This window comes from Aphelocoma coerulescens, chromosome 12 (genome assembly GCF_041296385.1).
Source record: "Aphelocoma coerulescens isolate FSJ_1873_10779 chromosome 12, UR_Acoe_1.0, whole genome shotgun sequence".
NCBI classification, from domain to species: domain Eukaryota; kingdom Metazoa; phylum Chordata; class Aves; order Passeriformes; family Corvidae; genus Aphelocoma; species Aphelocoma coerulescens.
In genome coordinates this window covers 20,231,776-20,248,384 of record NC_091026.1, presented here as the reverse complement: position 1 = coordinate 20,248,384, position 16,609 = coordinate 20,231,776, and the positions used below count along the sequence as shown (strand labels likewise).

The 16,609-nt window shown below is 48.5% G+C and overlaps 1 protein-coding gene across 1 annotated transcript in view; it reads right to left on the bottom strand.

Moving 5' to 3' along the window:
- Positions 1–16,609, bottom strand: part of ITPR1 (inositol 1,4,5-trisphosphate receptor type 1) — a 161,653-nt gene that overhangs the window by 50,070 nt on the left and 94,974 nt on the right. Inside the window, exons 39-40 of the mRNA XM_069028468.1 lie at positions 7,124–7,256; positions 6,298–6,488 (exon numbers count right to left, since the gene is read on the bottom strand). Coding sequence (XP_068884569.1) covers positions 6,298–6,488; positions 7,124–7,256 — 324 coding nt within the window. The remainder of the gene's footprint in view (positions 1–6,297; positions 6,489–7,123; positions 7,257–16,609) is intronic.

Genomic DNA, 16,609 nt, shown 5'->3' with positions numbered 1-16,609 from the left:
CCAAACACACCTCAGAAAGCAGCAGGAGCTGCAGCTCAGGTGGAAAGTCGAGGTGGTGTCGTTACCATCTCACCTCATCCACCCTCAATCTCACCCGTGCATCCCAGTGCCCTGAACAAAAATGGAATCTCCCCTGCAGGAAGGATTGCTCACAGTGCATTATCAGAGGGGCTGGACTGTTCTGAGCATGGTGGTATCCAACAGCTGTGGGACACTGAGACTTCACTGTGCTAAATACATTAAAATATACTCCAAGGAGATGGGTGTGCTCCTACAGGCTTGGCAGCCCAGTCTCCTCATGGGCTGTGAGGATAGAGCATCAGGACAGAGGTTTCTTCATGGCTACTGCAGGCCCTGTACTTGCCTTGGAAGGCAACTGCACTATCAAGGAGGTCAGGATTTGCACAAGGTTTCCTTTCGGAGAGGGCTCTTTCACAAAGGGACAAGATCTCTGCCCACAGTTGATGATGCAGGTCCTTATCAACTTATTTTTTTATGTCATGTTCGTAACATACTCAGAATGTAAAAAAAAACCATATGGTGTATTTTACCTTGAGGAAAAACACATTAAAACAGTGAAAGACACAGGTGATTGTTTAACACATTCCAAGAGCTTGCTTGGCTGTGCTTTCGTTTCCTAAACAGGCATCACTAAAACAACGAAAAAAAAAGATAGAACATCCTGTATCACAGAATTCTGCCTGTCAGAAACAAAAAAATTTAAGACTTGTTTTATCAATGATCAGAAGTTCTCAATTGCTATTTACAGAAGTTTAGTGACCCAACGACATTCTTGCCTCTGAAGCCTTTGCTTTATATACAATTGCCTGTGCTCACTGATATCCGTGACTGCTGCAAATCTTGAAAGAAATAAATCTGATTTAAAAACTCCAAACCACAAATTAGAGCACTATTGTGTCACTAAGCCTACATTTTATCCCACCAGTCCTCCTGTAATGTTTTGCAGAGTTTTCCCCTCATTTTGCAGGGCAGTTGCAGCCACATAAAAAAAGAAACAAAGTGTTCCTGCAACCAAACAGGACATTTTGGCCACAGTACTTCACAGCCAATGCTACAATGAGCTCAAGGACATAAACTTGTCTTGAAGTCTCTGCTCTCTCCAACCCAAGGGCTCCAGTGGCTGGTACCCCCCAGTGGGCTTCCCTGGGTCTCCTGAGTGCCAAAAACACAAAGAACTGGATAGCTCTGCATTCAATTCCTTTTGTGCACCAATCCTGCAATTATGAAATAACTATCAATCATCCCTGGACAGTCTGAGGCACAGAAAAGGAGACCACAATTCACCCGGTGGGGTTTCCTCATTGGTGGCAAAACACGAGGAAAAATGTTGAGAAATGTCAGCTGAGTCTGAGTGCGGAGCAAGACCGGGTTGGGATGGGAGAGTTGTGAGAGTCCAGGCCAGAATTTCCTACCAAAGCTGACTGATGAGGAGGTGGCTGCTGGGATTTCTGTGTCCATGGCACCTCTTCCACAGGCAGCACGGCCACAGCCCCCAGCCCCACAGAACACTCAAGGGAGGGCACACGGATCCTCTGGGGAGGCTCAACCAGCAGCTCTGGAAGTTCAAACAGCTCAAAGCCACAAGCTTTTTGCACAGTCACATCTCAAAGGAGCCTCACACGCTCACAGTGAGCTCCAAGCCACCATTCCATACAACGTGGATTCACTCTTGCCATGCTGTGATGGAGGCACAACTCTCCAGCTCACCACCTGTCTCGAGTCAGGGTGGCCCCTGGTCCTCATCTCACACCCAGCTGCTGGGGGACAGGGGGCTATAGAGCACATCCCATCATCATCCTCTGTGCAAGAGCAGCAACTCTGCTCAGATGCCTTAAAGCCAGGAGCAAATCCCACTTCTTTCCTGAAAAATAATCACCCTTTCCTTGTGTGCCAACTCCCATCACCCCACCCTCTGTATTTGCAGCCCACCTAGGGGGACAACAATGGACAAAGGAGAACAAAGGCACCACCAGTCTCTGAAGTGGCAGACGTGCATGGTGTCACCTTGGGGCAGCACTTAAAAACTGCCTGAAACAACCAATGTCGTCAACCTCATTTTACCTTCCCCTGCTGAAAGCACCAACATGTGCGTGTGGGTAATTTGTCACGCAAGCTGACTTTTGAGAAGATCCCTAATTAAAGGAGCAGAGTCTCCATGGAGAGGTGTTATGTAAGGGACTTTACTTGCCATTAACTTCCACCGACCAAGAAAACCCGAAACGCAGCGGAGGTGAGGCAGAGTAGCGGCACATGGAATTTTTACTTAGCAGACAAGAGATGAGTGTTGCAGGACGAGTCCTCAACAATTTCCTGCACTGTCACTCATGTGCCAAGGGTGCTGCACCAGAGGAAAGCCTGGCCGTGCTGCCACACGTGTGCGAAGGGACGGGGCATTCATCCCTTCCCAAGGAGACACAGCTCCGAGTGCCCATGAGCACCAGCACCCACCAGAGCATTCCCTGCTCTGGGGAAGGGAGCCCAAGGCAGCACCAGGACAGCAGCCAGGCACTGGCACCCGGGGAGCAGGGCAGGCTCAGCCCTCACCCTCCGGAGCAGAGCTTGGGGCAGCCCCAGGGCTGCTCAGAACCACTGAGCCAGCACTCCCCTGGGGGATGCTCAGGGTTATATAAATTAATAAAGGGGTTGATGTAATTTGCAGCTCAGTGAGTTGCAGCATTTGTCAAGTTAATTTGTTGTCTGGTGCTGACCCCGTGGTTCCACCTCTGCTTCTGTCTCCGTGCAAACGAGGGCAGGCCTCCCACTGAAACCCAGGGCTCCTGCTGAGCCGGAGCGACGAGCTGAGCTCACCGGGCACAGCCACCACAAGGTCACCACCATCCTGCTACCAAAGAACCTGACAGTGCTTCTAAGTTAATTCCAAAAGCTAAACCCCAGAAAGTTTCTACCTGGAGAGCTGGAAGCGGGCAAAGACCTTCCCAGAAGAGCTCATTTGCCACATTCACATTCACCCCTGCAGCAGAACGTGGAGCAGCATGGGATTCACTGTGCCACACATCACCAGCTCAGCCTCCTTCCTGAGGTGAACCAGGAGCATTTTCTCTTGTCCTGCTTCTCCCCCACATTAATTTTCTTAACAATAAAAATCCCTCCTGCCAATTACAATAAGGAACCTTTCGAGATTTGCTTTTCTGCTGGAGTTGGCAACCACCTACTTTGCCTACCCTTAATACTGGCCCTGCCTGTACCTAATGAAACAGCAACACCTATTCCAGTTATCCCTTCCCAGCATCATGGGGATCTGTTCTCCCACGGAAGCTCATGGGAGTTACCCGGGAACTCCCATTATTAACTGTATTACAATCAACATGTGCAAGTTCCTGTGTGTTGGTACAAACCTTCTGCTTCACTTCAGGCTGAATCAATTTCCCTTGTGAAAACCTGGAGTTAAGAAAATGCCATGTAGGGGTGACACGTTTCTGGCTTTGCTGCCAAAGAGCCTTTTTTACATAACCTGTCCCTATCCCACCACTTTCCTATTCTCAAAGGCCTGCAGACAGAGGCAACTGAAGTTCAGCAGAAATTATTCAAACTGAGCACAGAACAAACTTGTTTGGGACACTGTCAATCAAAAGCTGCTTAAAATAACCAAAATATTTGTGAAATGAAGATAAACTCTGTTAGACCTCAAAGACAAAGCTGGCTGGTTTGGCTAGGTCATCTTTCCCAATGACAAATGCATCCAATGCAAAATGAACACAGTCATTAGTCCAGAGACGGAGGACAACTCTTCCACTGGCATTTGCTGGAAACTGCAGAAGAACTGCAGAAAAGCCACTCTGAGGTTGCAGAGGTTGCCAAGCCCTACCTACCCACTCTGCAAAACTTACCAAAAGAACACAGATTACAGAAAGACCGGGATAAAACACAAGGAAAGTATTGGGTTCATTTTCCTAAGTGCATCTAGTTTCCACAAGCAGCCAAATTTTGCAGAGTGTTTTGTAAAAATGAATTCCTGCTAAGGGGAGACCATCACTTTGCTGCACTCAGTAAATCTTCACTGCGTCATAGACAAAGGCTGCTATACAAAACCCATCAGCTTTGCAGATTATCAAGTACCCACACAGCTCTCCTGAACAGCTGGGCTGCACCCAGGGCCCTCTGCATTTTGAGCCATTCTTCCTATGTGGAGACAGCAAAGCTTGATTACATGAGTTCACTGTCTCAGGATACCAGTTTAACTTGGCCATCACACCACTCAGCAATTACCCTGGGAGATACAGCCCTGAACTGATGATTTTACTGAAGAGCAAGCCTCCACCTTCGCTTTGATTCCCAGCGTGGAGCCAGCTGTTCTCCCAGAAGTGAATCTTTGTGGTTGGTGTTTTCCCCATTGGAGTTCCACTGACTTGGCTCTCTAAAGCCCTACTGAAGCTCAGAGTGCTGAGGACGTGCTGTTCCCGACTGCCACTGCCAATGTCCCACGGGCCCCCGTGTGCTGGAGCTGCTGCAAGGCACCAGAAATCCCTCTCCCTACCACCAGTTTAACCAACGTGGAGGAAAGCCACAGACCATGTCTGTGCACTGATTATGCTCCTTTTTTGCCACGAAGTCCATGGAGCGTTCTAGCATGGAATACCCACATCCCAACAGCTCCATGGGATATTTTCAATAACATCCCATTCGAGCTTTGCATGCATGAGTAAGAGCTGCTGGGTGTGTCTGAGCCCTCAGAGCTCACAGCTGTAGGCATCACAAGTCGTTTGGTTCCTAAAACATTCTGTACTTAAAAGCAGCCCACACTCCAGCAGAGCCCCCTCCCAGCCCATCCCGCCGGAGCACACAGACGCACCCAGGGACTGCTGGCTGCCTGGAGTCCTACAGACACCTGCCAAGGACTTATTCCTGAGCAGGAAAGGGTGGAAAATAACCACTCTGGGTTGTGGAAGCACATCTGTAGAGGCTGGAGTGCAGCAGGACCTGGCAGGAGTGCACGGCACGGGGCGGAAGCACCACTGCCCTGAGAGCCATCGTTCCTGACCGCAGGGCTGTTCCACAGCCTCCCAGCTCCCGGTTTCAGACAGCAAATGAAAACGAAACTATCTCCCTTTTGGGCAAAGAAGGTGTCTTTGGAGATGGACTGCAGATTTTCCTGTTGATTTTCCCCGGGTGAGCTAAGGAATCTGCGTCCAGCATGGATTTGTGCACAGTGGGAAGTGACTTTGCTCAGTCCTTTAGTGCTGGGGTCCAGCACAAACAAAGGATCTCTCCCCGTCAGGCTGGTGCCGAGTTTGTTTTTCCTTCCAGCATGACAGTGTGAGGTTACCTGAGGCTCCCCAAGAGCTGTAAAGATGAAAGCTCAGCTTCCTCTACATTAGAGAAGAGCAGGAAATTTAAAGGCGTGACTGTCCCCCAGGAATGTTAATCCTGTCACTGCAGTTTAAGGTGACACAGGATTTTCAGCACTCAATTTCCGCTTTGTCTTTTGCACAGAAGTTTCATTCAAGAGCTTATACACAGGGGAATAAGGAGGGTACTGACTACAGAGACAGACTGAAGGAGCCCAGAGACATTCCCTGTCCTCTCAAGGGAAGCTTGCATCGACACAGGAGGTGCTGCTGTAGGGATCTACTGTGTGATTTAACCACAACAATCAGTTATAAGTGGCCAGGACTCAGCCCCACAGACAGATTGCAAACACAACACGTGCAGAGCCAAAAGAATAAGATACCACATACTCAATCATCTTTGTATGCAAGTTTTGCTGGAATAAGGTTTTACTTTCCATTTGGAAGAATGCAAGAGCCCATTGGTGTGTGTTCATTAATCCACACCAGGGACAATTTTCATTTAGGAGAATCTAATCCTTACTGAAAACATGGAAAGGAAGAACAGTGAGATTGCAGGAGAGCAGTGGTGGTCTGGAGTTTACCATACACTTATTTCAAATTCCAGTCTGAAATTTAACAGCTCATTGTAAAAGTCCCTGAGCACATTGCAGTTGCTTAAGTTATTTGTAACATAAACTTAAGTAAGTCAAAAACTTAAGTAAGTCATTAACTTACCTACAAATCTGTTTTATTATACATTCCTCTATATTGCCCTGGGAAAACACCTCAATTACCCAGTGCCCATGCAAACATTTAATAAGATCACTTTTGCATGGCAGACACTAATACTTCCCTTAATTACAGGTCAAAGATCATTCAGTCATTTCCCCTCCCACCTCCTTAACGCTCTCAAATTTCCTGGATTTCATAAAAACATTTCCCTTCCCGACACGGTTCAGTCACAAGACAGAGTTTTCCATTTCCCTACCTGTATCGTGGTGTTCCCACCTTCCAGCAGGGCAATGGCCAGCAGGATGCTCTCGTGGAAGACTCTGTCACTGGTGGCATTCATGATGAGATCTATGACCAGGTTGGAAGCACCTTCTTTATCCAGGTGACACTGGACATCTGCCAGGCTCATCTCCCCTCGGCTCATCGAGCTCGACCCGGAGCTTCCTCCTATAAAGGTGATCATGAGAAACAGGTTGGCATTGACCCCATGGGGATGGCAAAGCCACGCTGGACAGGGCTTGGAGCAACTTGGGATAGAGGAAGGCATCCCTGGCTCATGGCAGGGGTTAGAACAGGATGAGTTTTAAGGTTTCTTCCAACCCAGCCCATTCTGCGATTCCATTAGTGACTTTTCTAGCAACAGCCTCAAATTACATAAACTTCACTGTACAGCTGACTTCAAATGGAATTTTTGCCCATCCTACCACACAAACTCTCTGCAATACCACAAAATGCTTTTGTTCCAGATACGGTTAATAATCTGACATCCTTACGGGCACATTTCTTAGATATTATTGCAAACATTAAATTGATCAGGATTTCTAAGTACATTTATTCAAAGCAACGTCACAAACGTCAAGCCAACCCAAGGCAGTCACTGGAAAGTACAAAGAGCTCTGTCTGCTAGTTTTGTCCTCAACTGCAGTCACCCACGTGGACAGTTCTACTTTTTTTGGGAGTTCAGAGGAAGAACCGTGAGGGAAAAACACCCTGATTTCAGCTGTGAGGTGCTGATTTGCCAGGAATACAGAGCCCCAGAGCACGGGAAGGGCAGCCCCAGGGGTGAGCAGAGCATGTCCTACCTCCCGGGCCGGCCTTGCCGGAGCCGCCGGCGGACAGGGGCCCGTTGCCGAAGGTGGTGAGGCTCTCGCGCCGGCCGGCCGCTCGCACGTTGCCGTAGTAGCGGTTCACCAAAACCTGCCTCAGGGCCTCGCCCTGGAGTCAAAGAGCAGAAGGGAATCAGGATGGGAGCTCCATGAACAAAGCAACCACCCATGTTCATTGGCAGCAGGGCTGCTGTTACCAGTACCCTTCTTGTGGAGAGGGAGGGGGGAATGAAACCCTGGAGAGTTGGAAAAATCCACCGAGCAGCTCCCAATGTGCTGGGGCAGGCTGTGACACGGAGGGGTCTCACGGGGCTCAATAAGATGATGAGTTCCCCCATGCAACACAGAGACAGCTGCAGCTTAGGTTTTGCATAAAGCTTTCTAGACAGATTTAATTTTCAGAAAGTTTTGCCTTAATTAAGTTCTATTGTCTCAGCCTTAAATGCAAGAAAGTTGCATCTGTACAGCACCAACACAAAATCGAGAGGTGGATTAGAGGAAGAGGAACATTATCAATGATTCTGTGAGGAGCAATCCCATCTCCTCACACCTCTCCTGTTTTGCCATCCCACCAAGCCTCCAGGGCTGCGCTCTGTTGTCCCTCCAGCAGCAGCTGACGTGATCCACCAGCTGCCGAGAGGAAACCCGAGCGATCCCGCTGGATCCCGGCTCTTTGTTCCCTGCTGGCAGGTGCCCGAGTCACGCCAGCCCTCCCATCCCATCCCAGCACACGGCAGGTCCTCACATAACCCCAAATCCTGGGAGCGCCGGGAGCTCCGGCACAGCCCCCAGCAGGAGCCAGCGGAGATCCAACACCTCCAGGTGGAACATCACCCCGCTGCTGTCACGTCAGCCTTCACAGGAATTCCCGGGAATTCGGGGAGCCGGACAAAGCCAGCGGCACTGCCAGCGGTGACAGCACACAAACACCACACGGGGATTAAGGGATTTTTGTGAAGTCTTTGTGCACAAAGGAAAACGGGATTATTGTCACCGGGAGCTCCTGCCCTGCTAACGGCAGCGTGGTTACAACAGTACCATCCCAGGACAGTGCTGCAGAGGGTAGGGAGGGGCTTTTCTGGGGATTCAGAAAATAGACAATAATTAAAAAAAAAAAAAAATCGATCTAGCCAAAAATAATTTCATGTTAAAAATATGTCCAATGAACTAAAGCATGTTATTTTTAATTCCATTCATAAAACTTGTGTTTGTCACTGATTTTCAGTTGTGTTTCAAATTTAATTGGTTGTCTGACTACAGGTTCAAGATGGCATTTAATACATTAGCTGTCATAAAAGTGAAGTCTTTTCAAACTTTCACAGGAGGCCTTTAAAACACAAGTAAATGGAACAACATAAATGTGCATTAATTGGCTTGTACAGAGCTCCAGCCCTGCTGCACTCCCACTGATTTGATACACAGCTGGCGCTGAGAGGGTCACTTCAAGAAATCCTTATACCCCAAAAGAAAAAAGACAAAAGCCTGTCTGATAATCAGGTTCTTTACCAAATTTCAGAAATCACTTCCACAGGGAGAAGCCCAACACACGCCTGGAGCTGGTGAGGGATCTGTGCCCTCTCCACAGGGCTGGGGCTCAAGTCAGGGCTCCCACTGCCACCCTTTCACCACAATCCAGCAGCACAGAAATGGTTCCTGTGGATTATCAGTCTGAAAGCTGCAGCACAGGAGCTGCATTTTATGGGATCAGATGAGGAGGGAGCAAGTGTCAGGGAACAGGATGTAAAGTAAACACAAAGTCAGTGTTCCAACCAGCTGCTTCCAAAAGCTCCCAAACAATAGAAAAAAAGGGAAATTCCTGTGGAAGCAACAGCAGAGGGAGATGAGTACTTCTCCAAGGGGCACAGGCTTCCCATCACCGCTTGGGCCAAAGAGTGAACATGTGGGACAGGTAGGAGACAGCTCAGGAGCTCCAGCAAATTCCTGTCCCGGAGGAGCTCCTGTGACTGACAGCAACATGAGAGTGTTTAGTACACGAGGCAGTGCTGTACCCACCTCCCTGCTCCCAGCCTGGCAGGTAGGGGAGGCTACGTGACAGAACAAGGCCAAGCCAGACAGAAAAACCCTGAACTACGTCTTCCTTGTACATGTGCACCGACTAGAAAGGCAGCTTGACACCCAGATGGGCCCTAGGACACAAATGGTTACAAGGGAGCTCTCACATTAGCTTTCTCCTCCTCTGTTGAACTAACTGGCAGCCATTGTGTCAGCTGGCATTTAATCAGTAATTTCTACCACTTACTACACAGATAGCACGCAGGCAGCCTCAAGAACAGCTGCTCACCAAACTCCACCTTGCCTGAATTCAGGAGGGCAACTAAAGCTCCTGGAGCTGCCCCCAGATTCTCCTTCTGGCCCCTTGTGGAGCAGGAAGTGATTTCTATTCTATGGTCAAAATAGTTGGGGTGAGCGGAGAGCTGACCAGGACAGACCTGCAGCACCTCTGGTGTCTGTAGGGGTTGTGTATCCAAAACAAGACAAATCACCAGAAAATACAAGCAGGAACAAGTATCAAGCAGTTGCTTCTAGTCAGAGTGTGTTGGTCCATGGTTTCCCAGGTCTGGCAATATAGAGTCATCAGCACTTCACATTCTAACTGGGAAGAAAAGCTTTGGTTCCCACAAATTTATCCAAACCCATCGTATCAGCTAAGAAAATATGAGTATGTGATCGAAGTAAAAGGGAGAAAAAATAAGCGGTATTTAAGAAATGTTCTAATTAATTCAGCTGCAGTGCTTGGCTCCAGAACAGCTCTTTAACCATCCTGTTAGTGCTGTGCACCACTTTGATGAGGGCAGTGTGCAAACAAATATCAGATGTTTGGCAGTAACCAGAAAAATCAAATATGGTACCTAGAAAAAAACCCAACAGTGTCCAGTTTCATCTGCATTCACCACCCGGTAAAGTAAGAGTGAGTCACACAGAACCATCACTGTACATGTACCAGCAATGCAGATGCAACACACAACTCTAAGCAATATCAGAAACCTGTTACAAGCTTTAAAACAGAGCACCTTTGGTATTTTAGAGTGAAGCAGTTGTAAGTTGCTGCTGTTGTGTTCCCAGCTGCAAGAGCAGAAGAAATGGAGAAAGGGACCAACGATGCTGATTGTGCAGCTTGGCTGGGTACAAAGGGGTGGTGTGGCCAGAGGAGCCAACTCCATGAGCACTGATTAATGTCAGCCCATGAGTGTCACCACCCAAGGGGAGTGTTTTGACAGTGTGAATGGAGCACCAGGGCTTGAGTGTAATTCGGAGCAGCCAAGCACTCGTCCCTTCCACGTAACCCCAGAGAAGGGCTCCAGCACCTCACGCTGTAAATATGGCTCATTTTTCAGATCTTCCAAGAGCCCAACAGCCAGCATTTAACCCCACAAGCTCCTTACATGACTTAGGCTTCACTGTTTACAAGGGAAAGGTAGAGATTAGTTCTGAATGTGCTTGACTGCTGTACATACCCTTCTATGGTCCTCCAGTTGCCTCTGTGGTAGACTTTGATCAAGCTCCTGCTGTGCGTGCAGAAAGTTCATCTTAAAGCAGAACAACACTCAAGAGACACCAACATCTTGGCACTCAGGGGAATACTGGGGAAGTCACAGCTCGATGCAACAGGGGGAGACGAGGGAGATGGACTCACAGGCCATCGAAACAGGACACCTGCCCTCTGCCAGCCCTGACCCCTCTGCTCTGCCACCCTCACACACCCCCCTGGCATGCACGTGTGCCAGCAGTCCCGGGTTCTGAGGAGACACAACGTCTGTCTGGTGTCACAGCTCCCAGGGACACACACGGGTTTCGGGGAGCTCAGCCCACGCATGCCCATGCACAGACACACAGGTACACCCTCCCAGCCCACTGGACACACACTCTGGGGGTGAGGGGCTCCAATACATCCCACTGTGGTCACTGAAACTCATTTGAGACTGGGGAGGGTCTCTGGAACAGCCTGGGGGGCTCCCTTCCAACTCAGGGACGTCAGTGGGGAGTCACTGAACAGAGCCCCTTGGCATGTGCACGTTTCCCAATCAAATCTCTCCCATTTCAGATGTTCATTTTCAGGAATGCAACTCCCACTTTGCAAAGCTGAAGCACATTGAGGTTTTGCTGCTTTAAAGCATCTGAAAAGGTGTAGAATAACTGTTCTACACAGGGACCCAGCAGAAACCAGGAGCCATCTCCCAAGCATCTCAAATCCATTTGATGACCACTCAGAGTTTCGGGTTACATTTAAACACCGTTCCACAAAAATTACAAATACAAAGGTCTAAACCACCACAAACATTTCTTTTTCTACATGATTTCACATTTATAATCTTCACAGCTCAGAGAATCAACACTCTCCCAGATTTAGACTTCCATGTTGTTTCACTTAGGTTTTCACTGATTTGGCACCAGTTGTACAATGGACCAATGCCATGTCTGGATGTCCCATGAATTTCAGAGGAATTTAAGATTTGATAAATTTTGCTGCCTTCTTTTTGGCAAATAATCTGCCTTATGCACATAAAGGACATGTTCACACATATCCAGTTCCCCTAAAACCAGTGACCTTGACAATATGCAGTGATCCTGATCATCCACTGGGCCACTTTAAACGGGACACCAGTTGCTCTGGAGTTATGAAGCTTCCATTAACAACTTCTGACACCTCCCTTTCTTTTAAGTATTTAAGTTTTCAAGTATGTGAGGCAAAGGGAAAACCAAATTCTGCATTAGGAGCCAAAATGAAGTCTCATTTTGCCAATGCATGAAAATTTGAGAGGAGACCTTTCCCAGTGCCACCCTTAAAGCATGAGGGAAATGGCTGAAAGGAACAAACTTAGGATTAGTTTACTTTTTTTTTTTGTGTGTTTTCAGACTACCACACTGATGCTGTATTGGATTAAGGGACTTCAACAAATCTGCTCATTTCCATTGTCGAACACCACGCAGGAACACACATTTCACAAGGGTTTTTACCAACAAGACACTCCACTAGGACTACTGAGACACCAATATTTGTGTGCTGTACAAATATAGGTGGCTGACACACCTCTACAGGGCTCTCCGTTTCTGGAGCTTGCGGCAGCTAGTTGAAAGTAAAATGCAGAAAAATTAGTCATTCCTCCAGAATCTTTCATCCCAACAGCAATCCAGTGGTCAACAGTGAGGGGAAGGGAGCTGGCAAAGCACTTGACTTCAGCTGAATCATCACAAATGAATTATAGCTGTAATTACTTTTTACACCCTCCCACCCCTGCTCCTGGAAAGGGCCACATTTGGAAAATTTCGCAGGTATGCTTTGAACATCCCAAACTGCTCTGCATGAACTCAGAGGCACAAGCAAAGAAATGTAATTGCAGGTGCCCAGAGCACTTTTGGGGACCACACGCCCAGGATCCGTGACTGGAATGCTGCACATCCATTCCCAGGAGGAAGCCAGGGCTGCATATCACAAAGGCAGCAGCCTCATAATTCTAGTTTAAAAGAAATTTATTCTGTGGATTCTTATCTATAAACATACTTTTCTCATGATGAAAGAGATAAGGTACAGCACCAAACAGGAACAATGAAGTAAGGGCCTGAATGGTGACAGCTTTTCAAATTTAAAATGCTGATCTTCAACTGGAACAGATGAAGACAAGTAACTTTTATCTAGCTGAGCACAGACACACAACAGAGAGGTGAATGTTCAAACTCAACTGCTGATTTAATTGTGGGGAAATTGCTGTAACTTCCCAGGAGCAGACACCAGGAAATAACACATCCACAATCCTGTAACCCCAAACTGAGCCACGCACTCATGGCCACGTCTGCCCAGAGGCTGCAGGGACACACAGAGCAATGGAGCACAGACTGGGAGAGCAAACCAGGATCTGCTGCAGCCTGGGGAATGCCCAGCAAAGGGAGAGGGAGGCCACAGATCCAGGAGTAGGGATAATGAGACTCCACTTCCCAGGAAGGAGCCCCAGGAGCAAGCGCTTCTCCCGCAGTGCTCCACGAGCAGGGGCTCCTTAGCCAGGAAAAACCCTTCTCCATTCCCCTCCTAAGGGACTTTTCTCCTGGCCAGCTTCCACGGCCTTTGGTAGCCGCTTCCTTGCATTGTCACCGCTCCTGGACACGTCTCAAGCATGCAAACTCCTTCTCTGGCCAAATGGAAGCCGGGAGGACTGAATCCAGAGGAGCACAAGTGAGCAGGAAGCAGCTCGTTCCTGCAGAGGAACACACCGTCCCTGCCCTGCCCGCTGCTCCCAGGCTGCACCCGTGGCAGGTCATGGGGAGCCTGGGCACATTGTCCCAACTGCAGCACCGCCTGGGGCACAGGAAACATCCCTGCCTTCTCCAGGAGCCAACAGCAGCAAGGAAACTGGGCCTGTTCCCCTGCAGGGGAAATGAGGTCCCTTCCTCCAGGGGAGGGGAGACTGGAGCTGGCAGGTCAAGTGGACACGACTGCTGGACTCAGGATTCCAAACAAAAGTTTACTTCTGGCACTGGTAGAGGTTTCCCAAAGAAACTGGATGATTTTCCATCCCTTCAAGTGTTCAAGGCCATGCTGGATGGAGCTCTGAGCAACCTGGGCTAGTGGAAGGTGTCCCTGCTCAGGGCAGGGTCTGGAACTGGATGAGGTTTAAGGTCCCTCCCAACCTAAACCATTCTGGGATTCCTGGGCTGATACCTTGACCCCATTTCAACCAAACATAGGTGTACATTTTGGGGTTGAAAAGCAGCACAGATGAAGAATCAGCACAAATTTAGTTTGCTCTTTCCCAAGCTAAAATTACATATTCCAGCTCACAAATTCCTGTGCCTTCCCTCTGTGGCACAGACAGCACACCAGAGCCAGCCCCACACACTGCCCTGGGCAGTGCCTGTGTGGATCATCTGCAGCAGCACAGCCCTCAGCAATCTTCCAGTAAGAATATAAACTCCAAATCCTGAAATCATTATTCTCTGAGTCAAAAATGGGCTCAAATAGCAAAGAATCATTGAGCTATTGTTGCTGTGCTACACTTTGCACTCTCCTGTGTGCTGCAACAGCAAAGTATGACCTTATGCTTTACAAGGATTGAACAGGGTGGGAGAGCAGCCCAAAGCAGTAATTGTCCAAGATTTTTTGTGCCTCCATATATTTCAGCTCTCCAGCTATAGAAGAAAGTGATAGTTTAGGGGGCAGGGGCAAGTTTGTGGAATACGAAACACAGCCAGGTGAGCAGCAGGATAGAGTGGACAGCTTTTAAACCCAGTGGGTGGCCAGGTCAGAGTCCAACATCTGTGCTTCTTACAAGCAGTAGGGAAAGGTCCTTTCAACTTGCTGTGCAAAACCCTCTCTTCCTTTGAAGTTTCCACTCCCCCAAGGCTGGCCAATAAACCACTCCTCATGAGCCATGACTGGAGATGTACAGGAACTGACCCTCTGGTGACCGGAATGCTTCCAGCATCCATTTCCCCAGCACAGGCCACGTGTGCTTCCCAGAATGGACTGTCTGACTCAAGAGTAGATGTATCACCACCAGAGCACGTGACAGCTCCAGGGCCAATTCACTACATCTCAATTGCTGAGATACAGATGAGCTTTCCATCCTTTTCCTTTACAGTTTGGAGGAATTCACCAAAGTTTTATTCTCATTTGCTTTCAAAACAACAATCAGGATGAAACTTATTTAATCCTTCCTTCACAGAAATTCAAACTACTACTGTGATGGAGTGGAAAAGCAGAAGGATTTTCATTCAGGTCTGAAGCATCAGAATTGCTTTTCTCCGTTTTTTTTTTAACTCGACTATGCAATAAACACCCAGACCACTGAGCACTGAAAAGGCTTGAAATGCATTTAAAAGGCTGGTGGAAATTCCAGTTCACAGACTGGGGCTGCTCCAGAGAGTGGCTTCAGCAAAACAGGCTGGAAAGCATCACACATTGTAAATAAGTGAGAGGGAAATAATCTTATCAGAAGCCCCCCATGTTTGTGAGAGCACACAAACACACATTCAAAAGCCTGGTCCTTTTCTCTTCAGCCTCACCAGACTTTGGAATTTTGACAAAATAATGGACAAACCAGCACAATTCCAAGCACAAAGCTCCTACGCTTCAGGCCGCCCCGGAGTTCAAAGGACTGAGAGGTGACAAACCTCAGACTGCTGAACTGTTGACACTTTCCAAACTTCCACACAATTCCTTCAGGTCTTTCTCCAAACATCCCTCTCAATGGGACAGGAAGGTGACCAGCTGGTGCAAGGCAAGAGTAAACTGACACCTGGCCTGGGAGGTCCTCACTCAACACTGAGCTCTTTGAGGAAGCTGAGCCAAACTCCATGGATTTGGCTCCACAGATACACAGTGGTGAGGAGTGGGATGCCCTGGGCCGTGCAGGAAGTCGGGTTCAATCACTCAGAGGTCCCTTCTGGTCCCGAAATCTGTGAATTCAGGAACTGACCCAACTCCGTGCATATGGCATCTCATTACTGGGGTGGCAGGGGGAGACATTTGGCAGAAAGAAGGAAATAAAAAGGGAAAAACACAACTACAGAGTCAGCCAAATAGCACATTAAGCTTTTGATAGCCAGGCTTTGCATCCAGATGCGAGGAACTGGAGTGAAGATGTCAGCTGAATGTTATTCTGAAGCCTCTGCCTCAGCTCCTGCACTGCCATCTCCAGTATCAGCTGGAATTCCAGTGGGAACGGCTGTTCAGATTGAGTCCTGCAAGTCCCTTTCCACTTTTTCCTCCCTTCTCTGAACTTCTCTGCTTTTCCCTTTGAAATACCATCAGCTCTTCCTTGAAAGGCACATAGCAAAAGCAGCACCTTGTCTGATTTGTGGCAACAGACAAGAGCACAAATTATGTTGCTGTCCTTCATAACTCTTTAAAAATACCACAGAACTCTGTGCAGCTTCCTTGCCAAGTCCCCTTTGTAAAGCCAACACTGTTACCTTGTGGAGCTGAAGAAAAATTTGGATAGGAAATTTCTAGCCCCTGCAGATGATCTGTAGGTGTTTGTCAAACAAGCATTTGACTTGTTATGGAGAAGTTTCAGGGCAGAGGGGAATAACTGGGACCCAGGAGCACTGAACTGCTCTGACAGACTTCCCATGTTCCATTTCCCCCTGTACAGACATTGCATTTTCAGGGATGGAGGATCTCAGACCTGCCTAAATCGGGCAGCAGAAGGAGACCTGGGGCAGCACCTTGTCCTGGCACAGGTCCCCCAGAAGGCATGTGGGATTTTGGGGGCAGGGGCAGCCCCCCAGCTCCCCGAGCCTCCCAGCCCTGGCATCACCACACACCCAGGGCAGGGACCCAGCTGAACATCCTCCCTCTTCTCAGGGAATGTGCAGAGACTTTGTGCACTGCCAGTCAAGGAGATGGCAAATCTGGCACAAGGGCTGCCAGTGCCTGCACTCAAAGGTCACCAAGATCTGCCTACAGGAATGCCTTCCCTCATTTTCCAGAGTTTTCAGTGGAGAAAA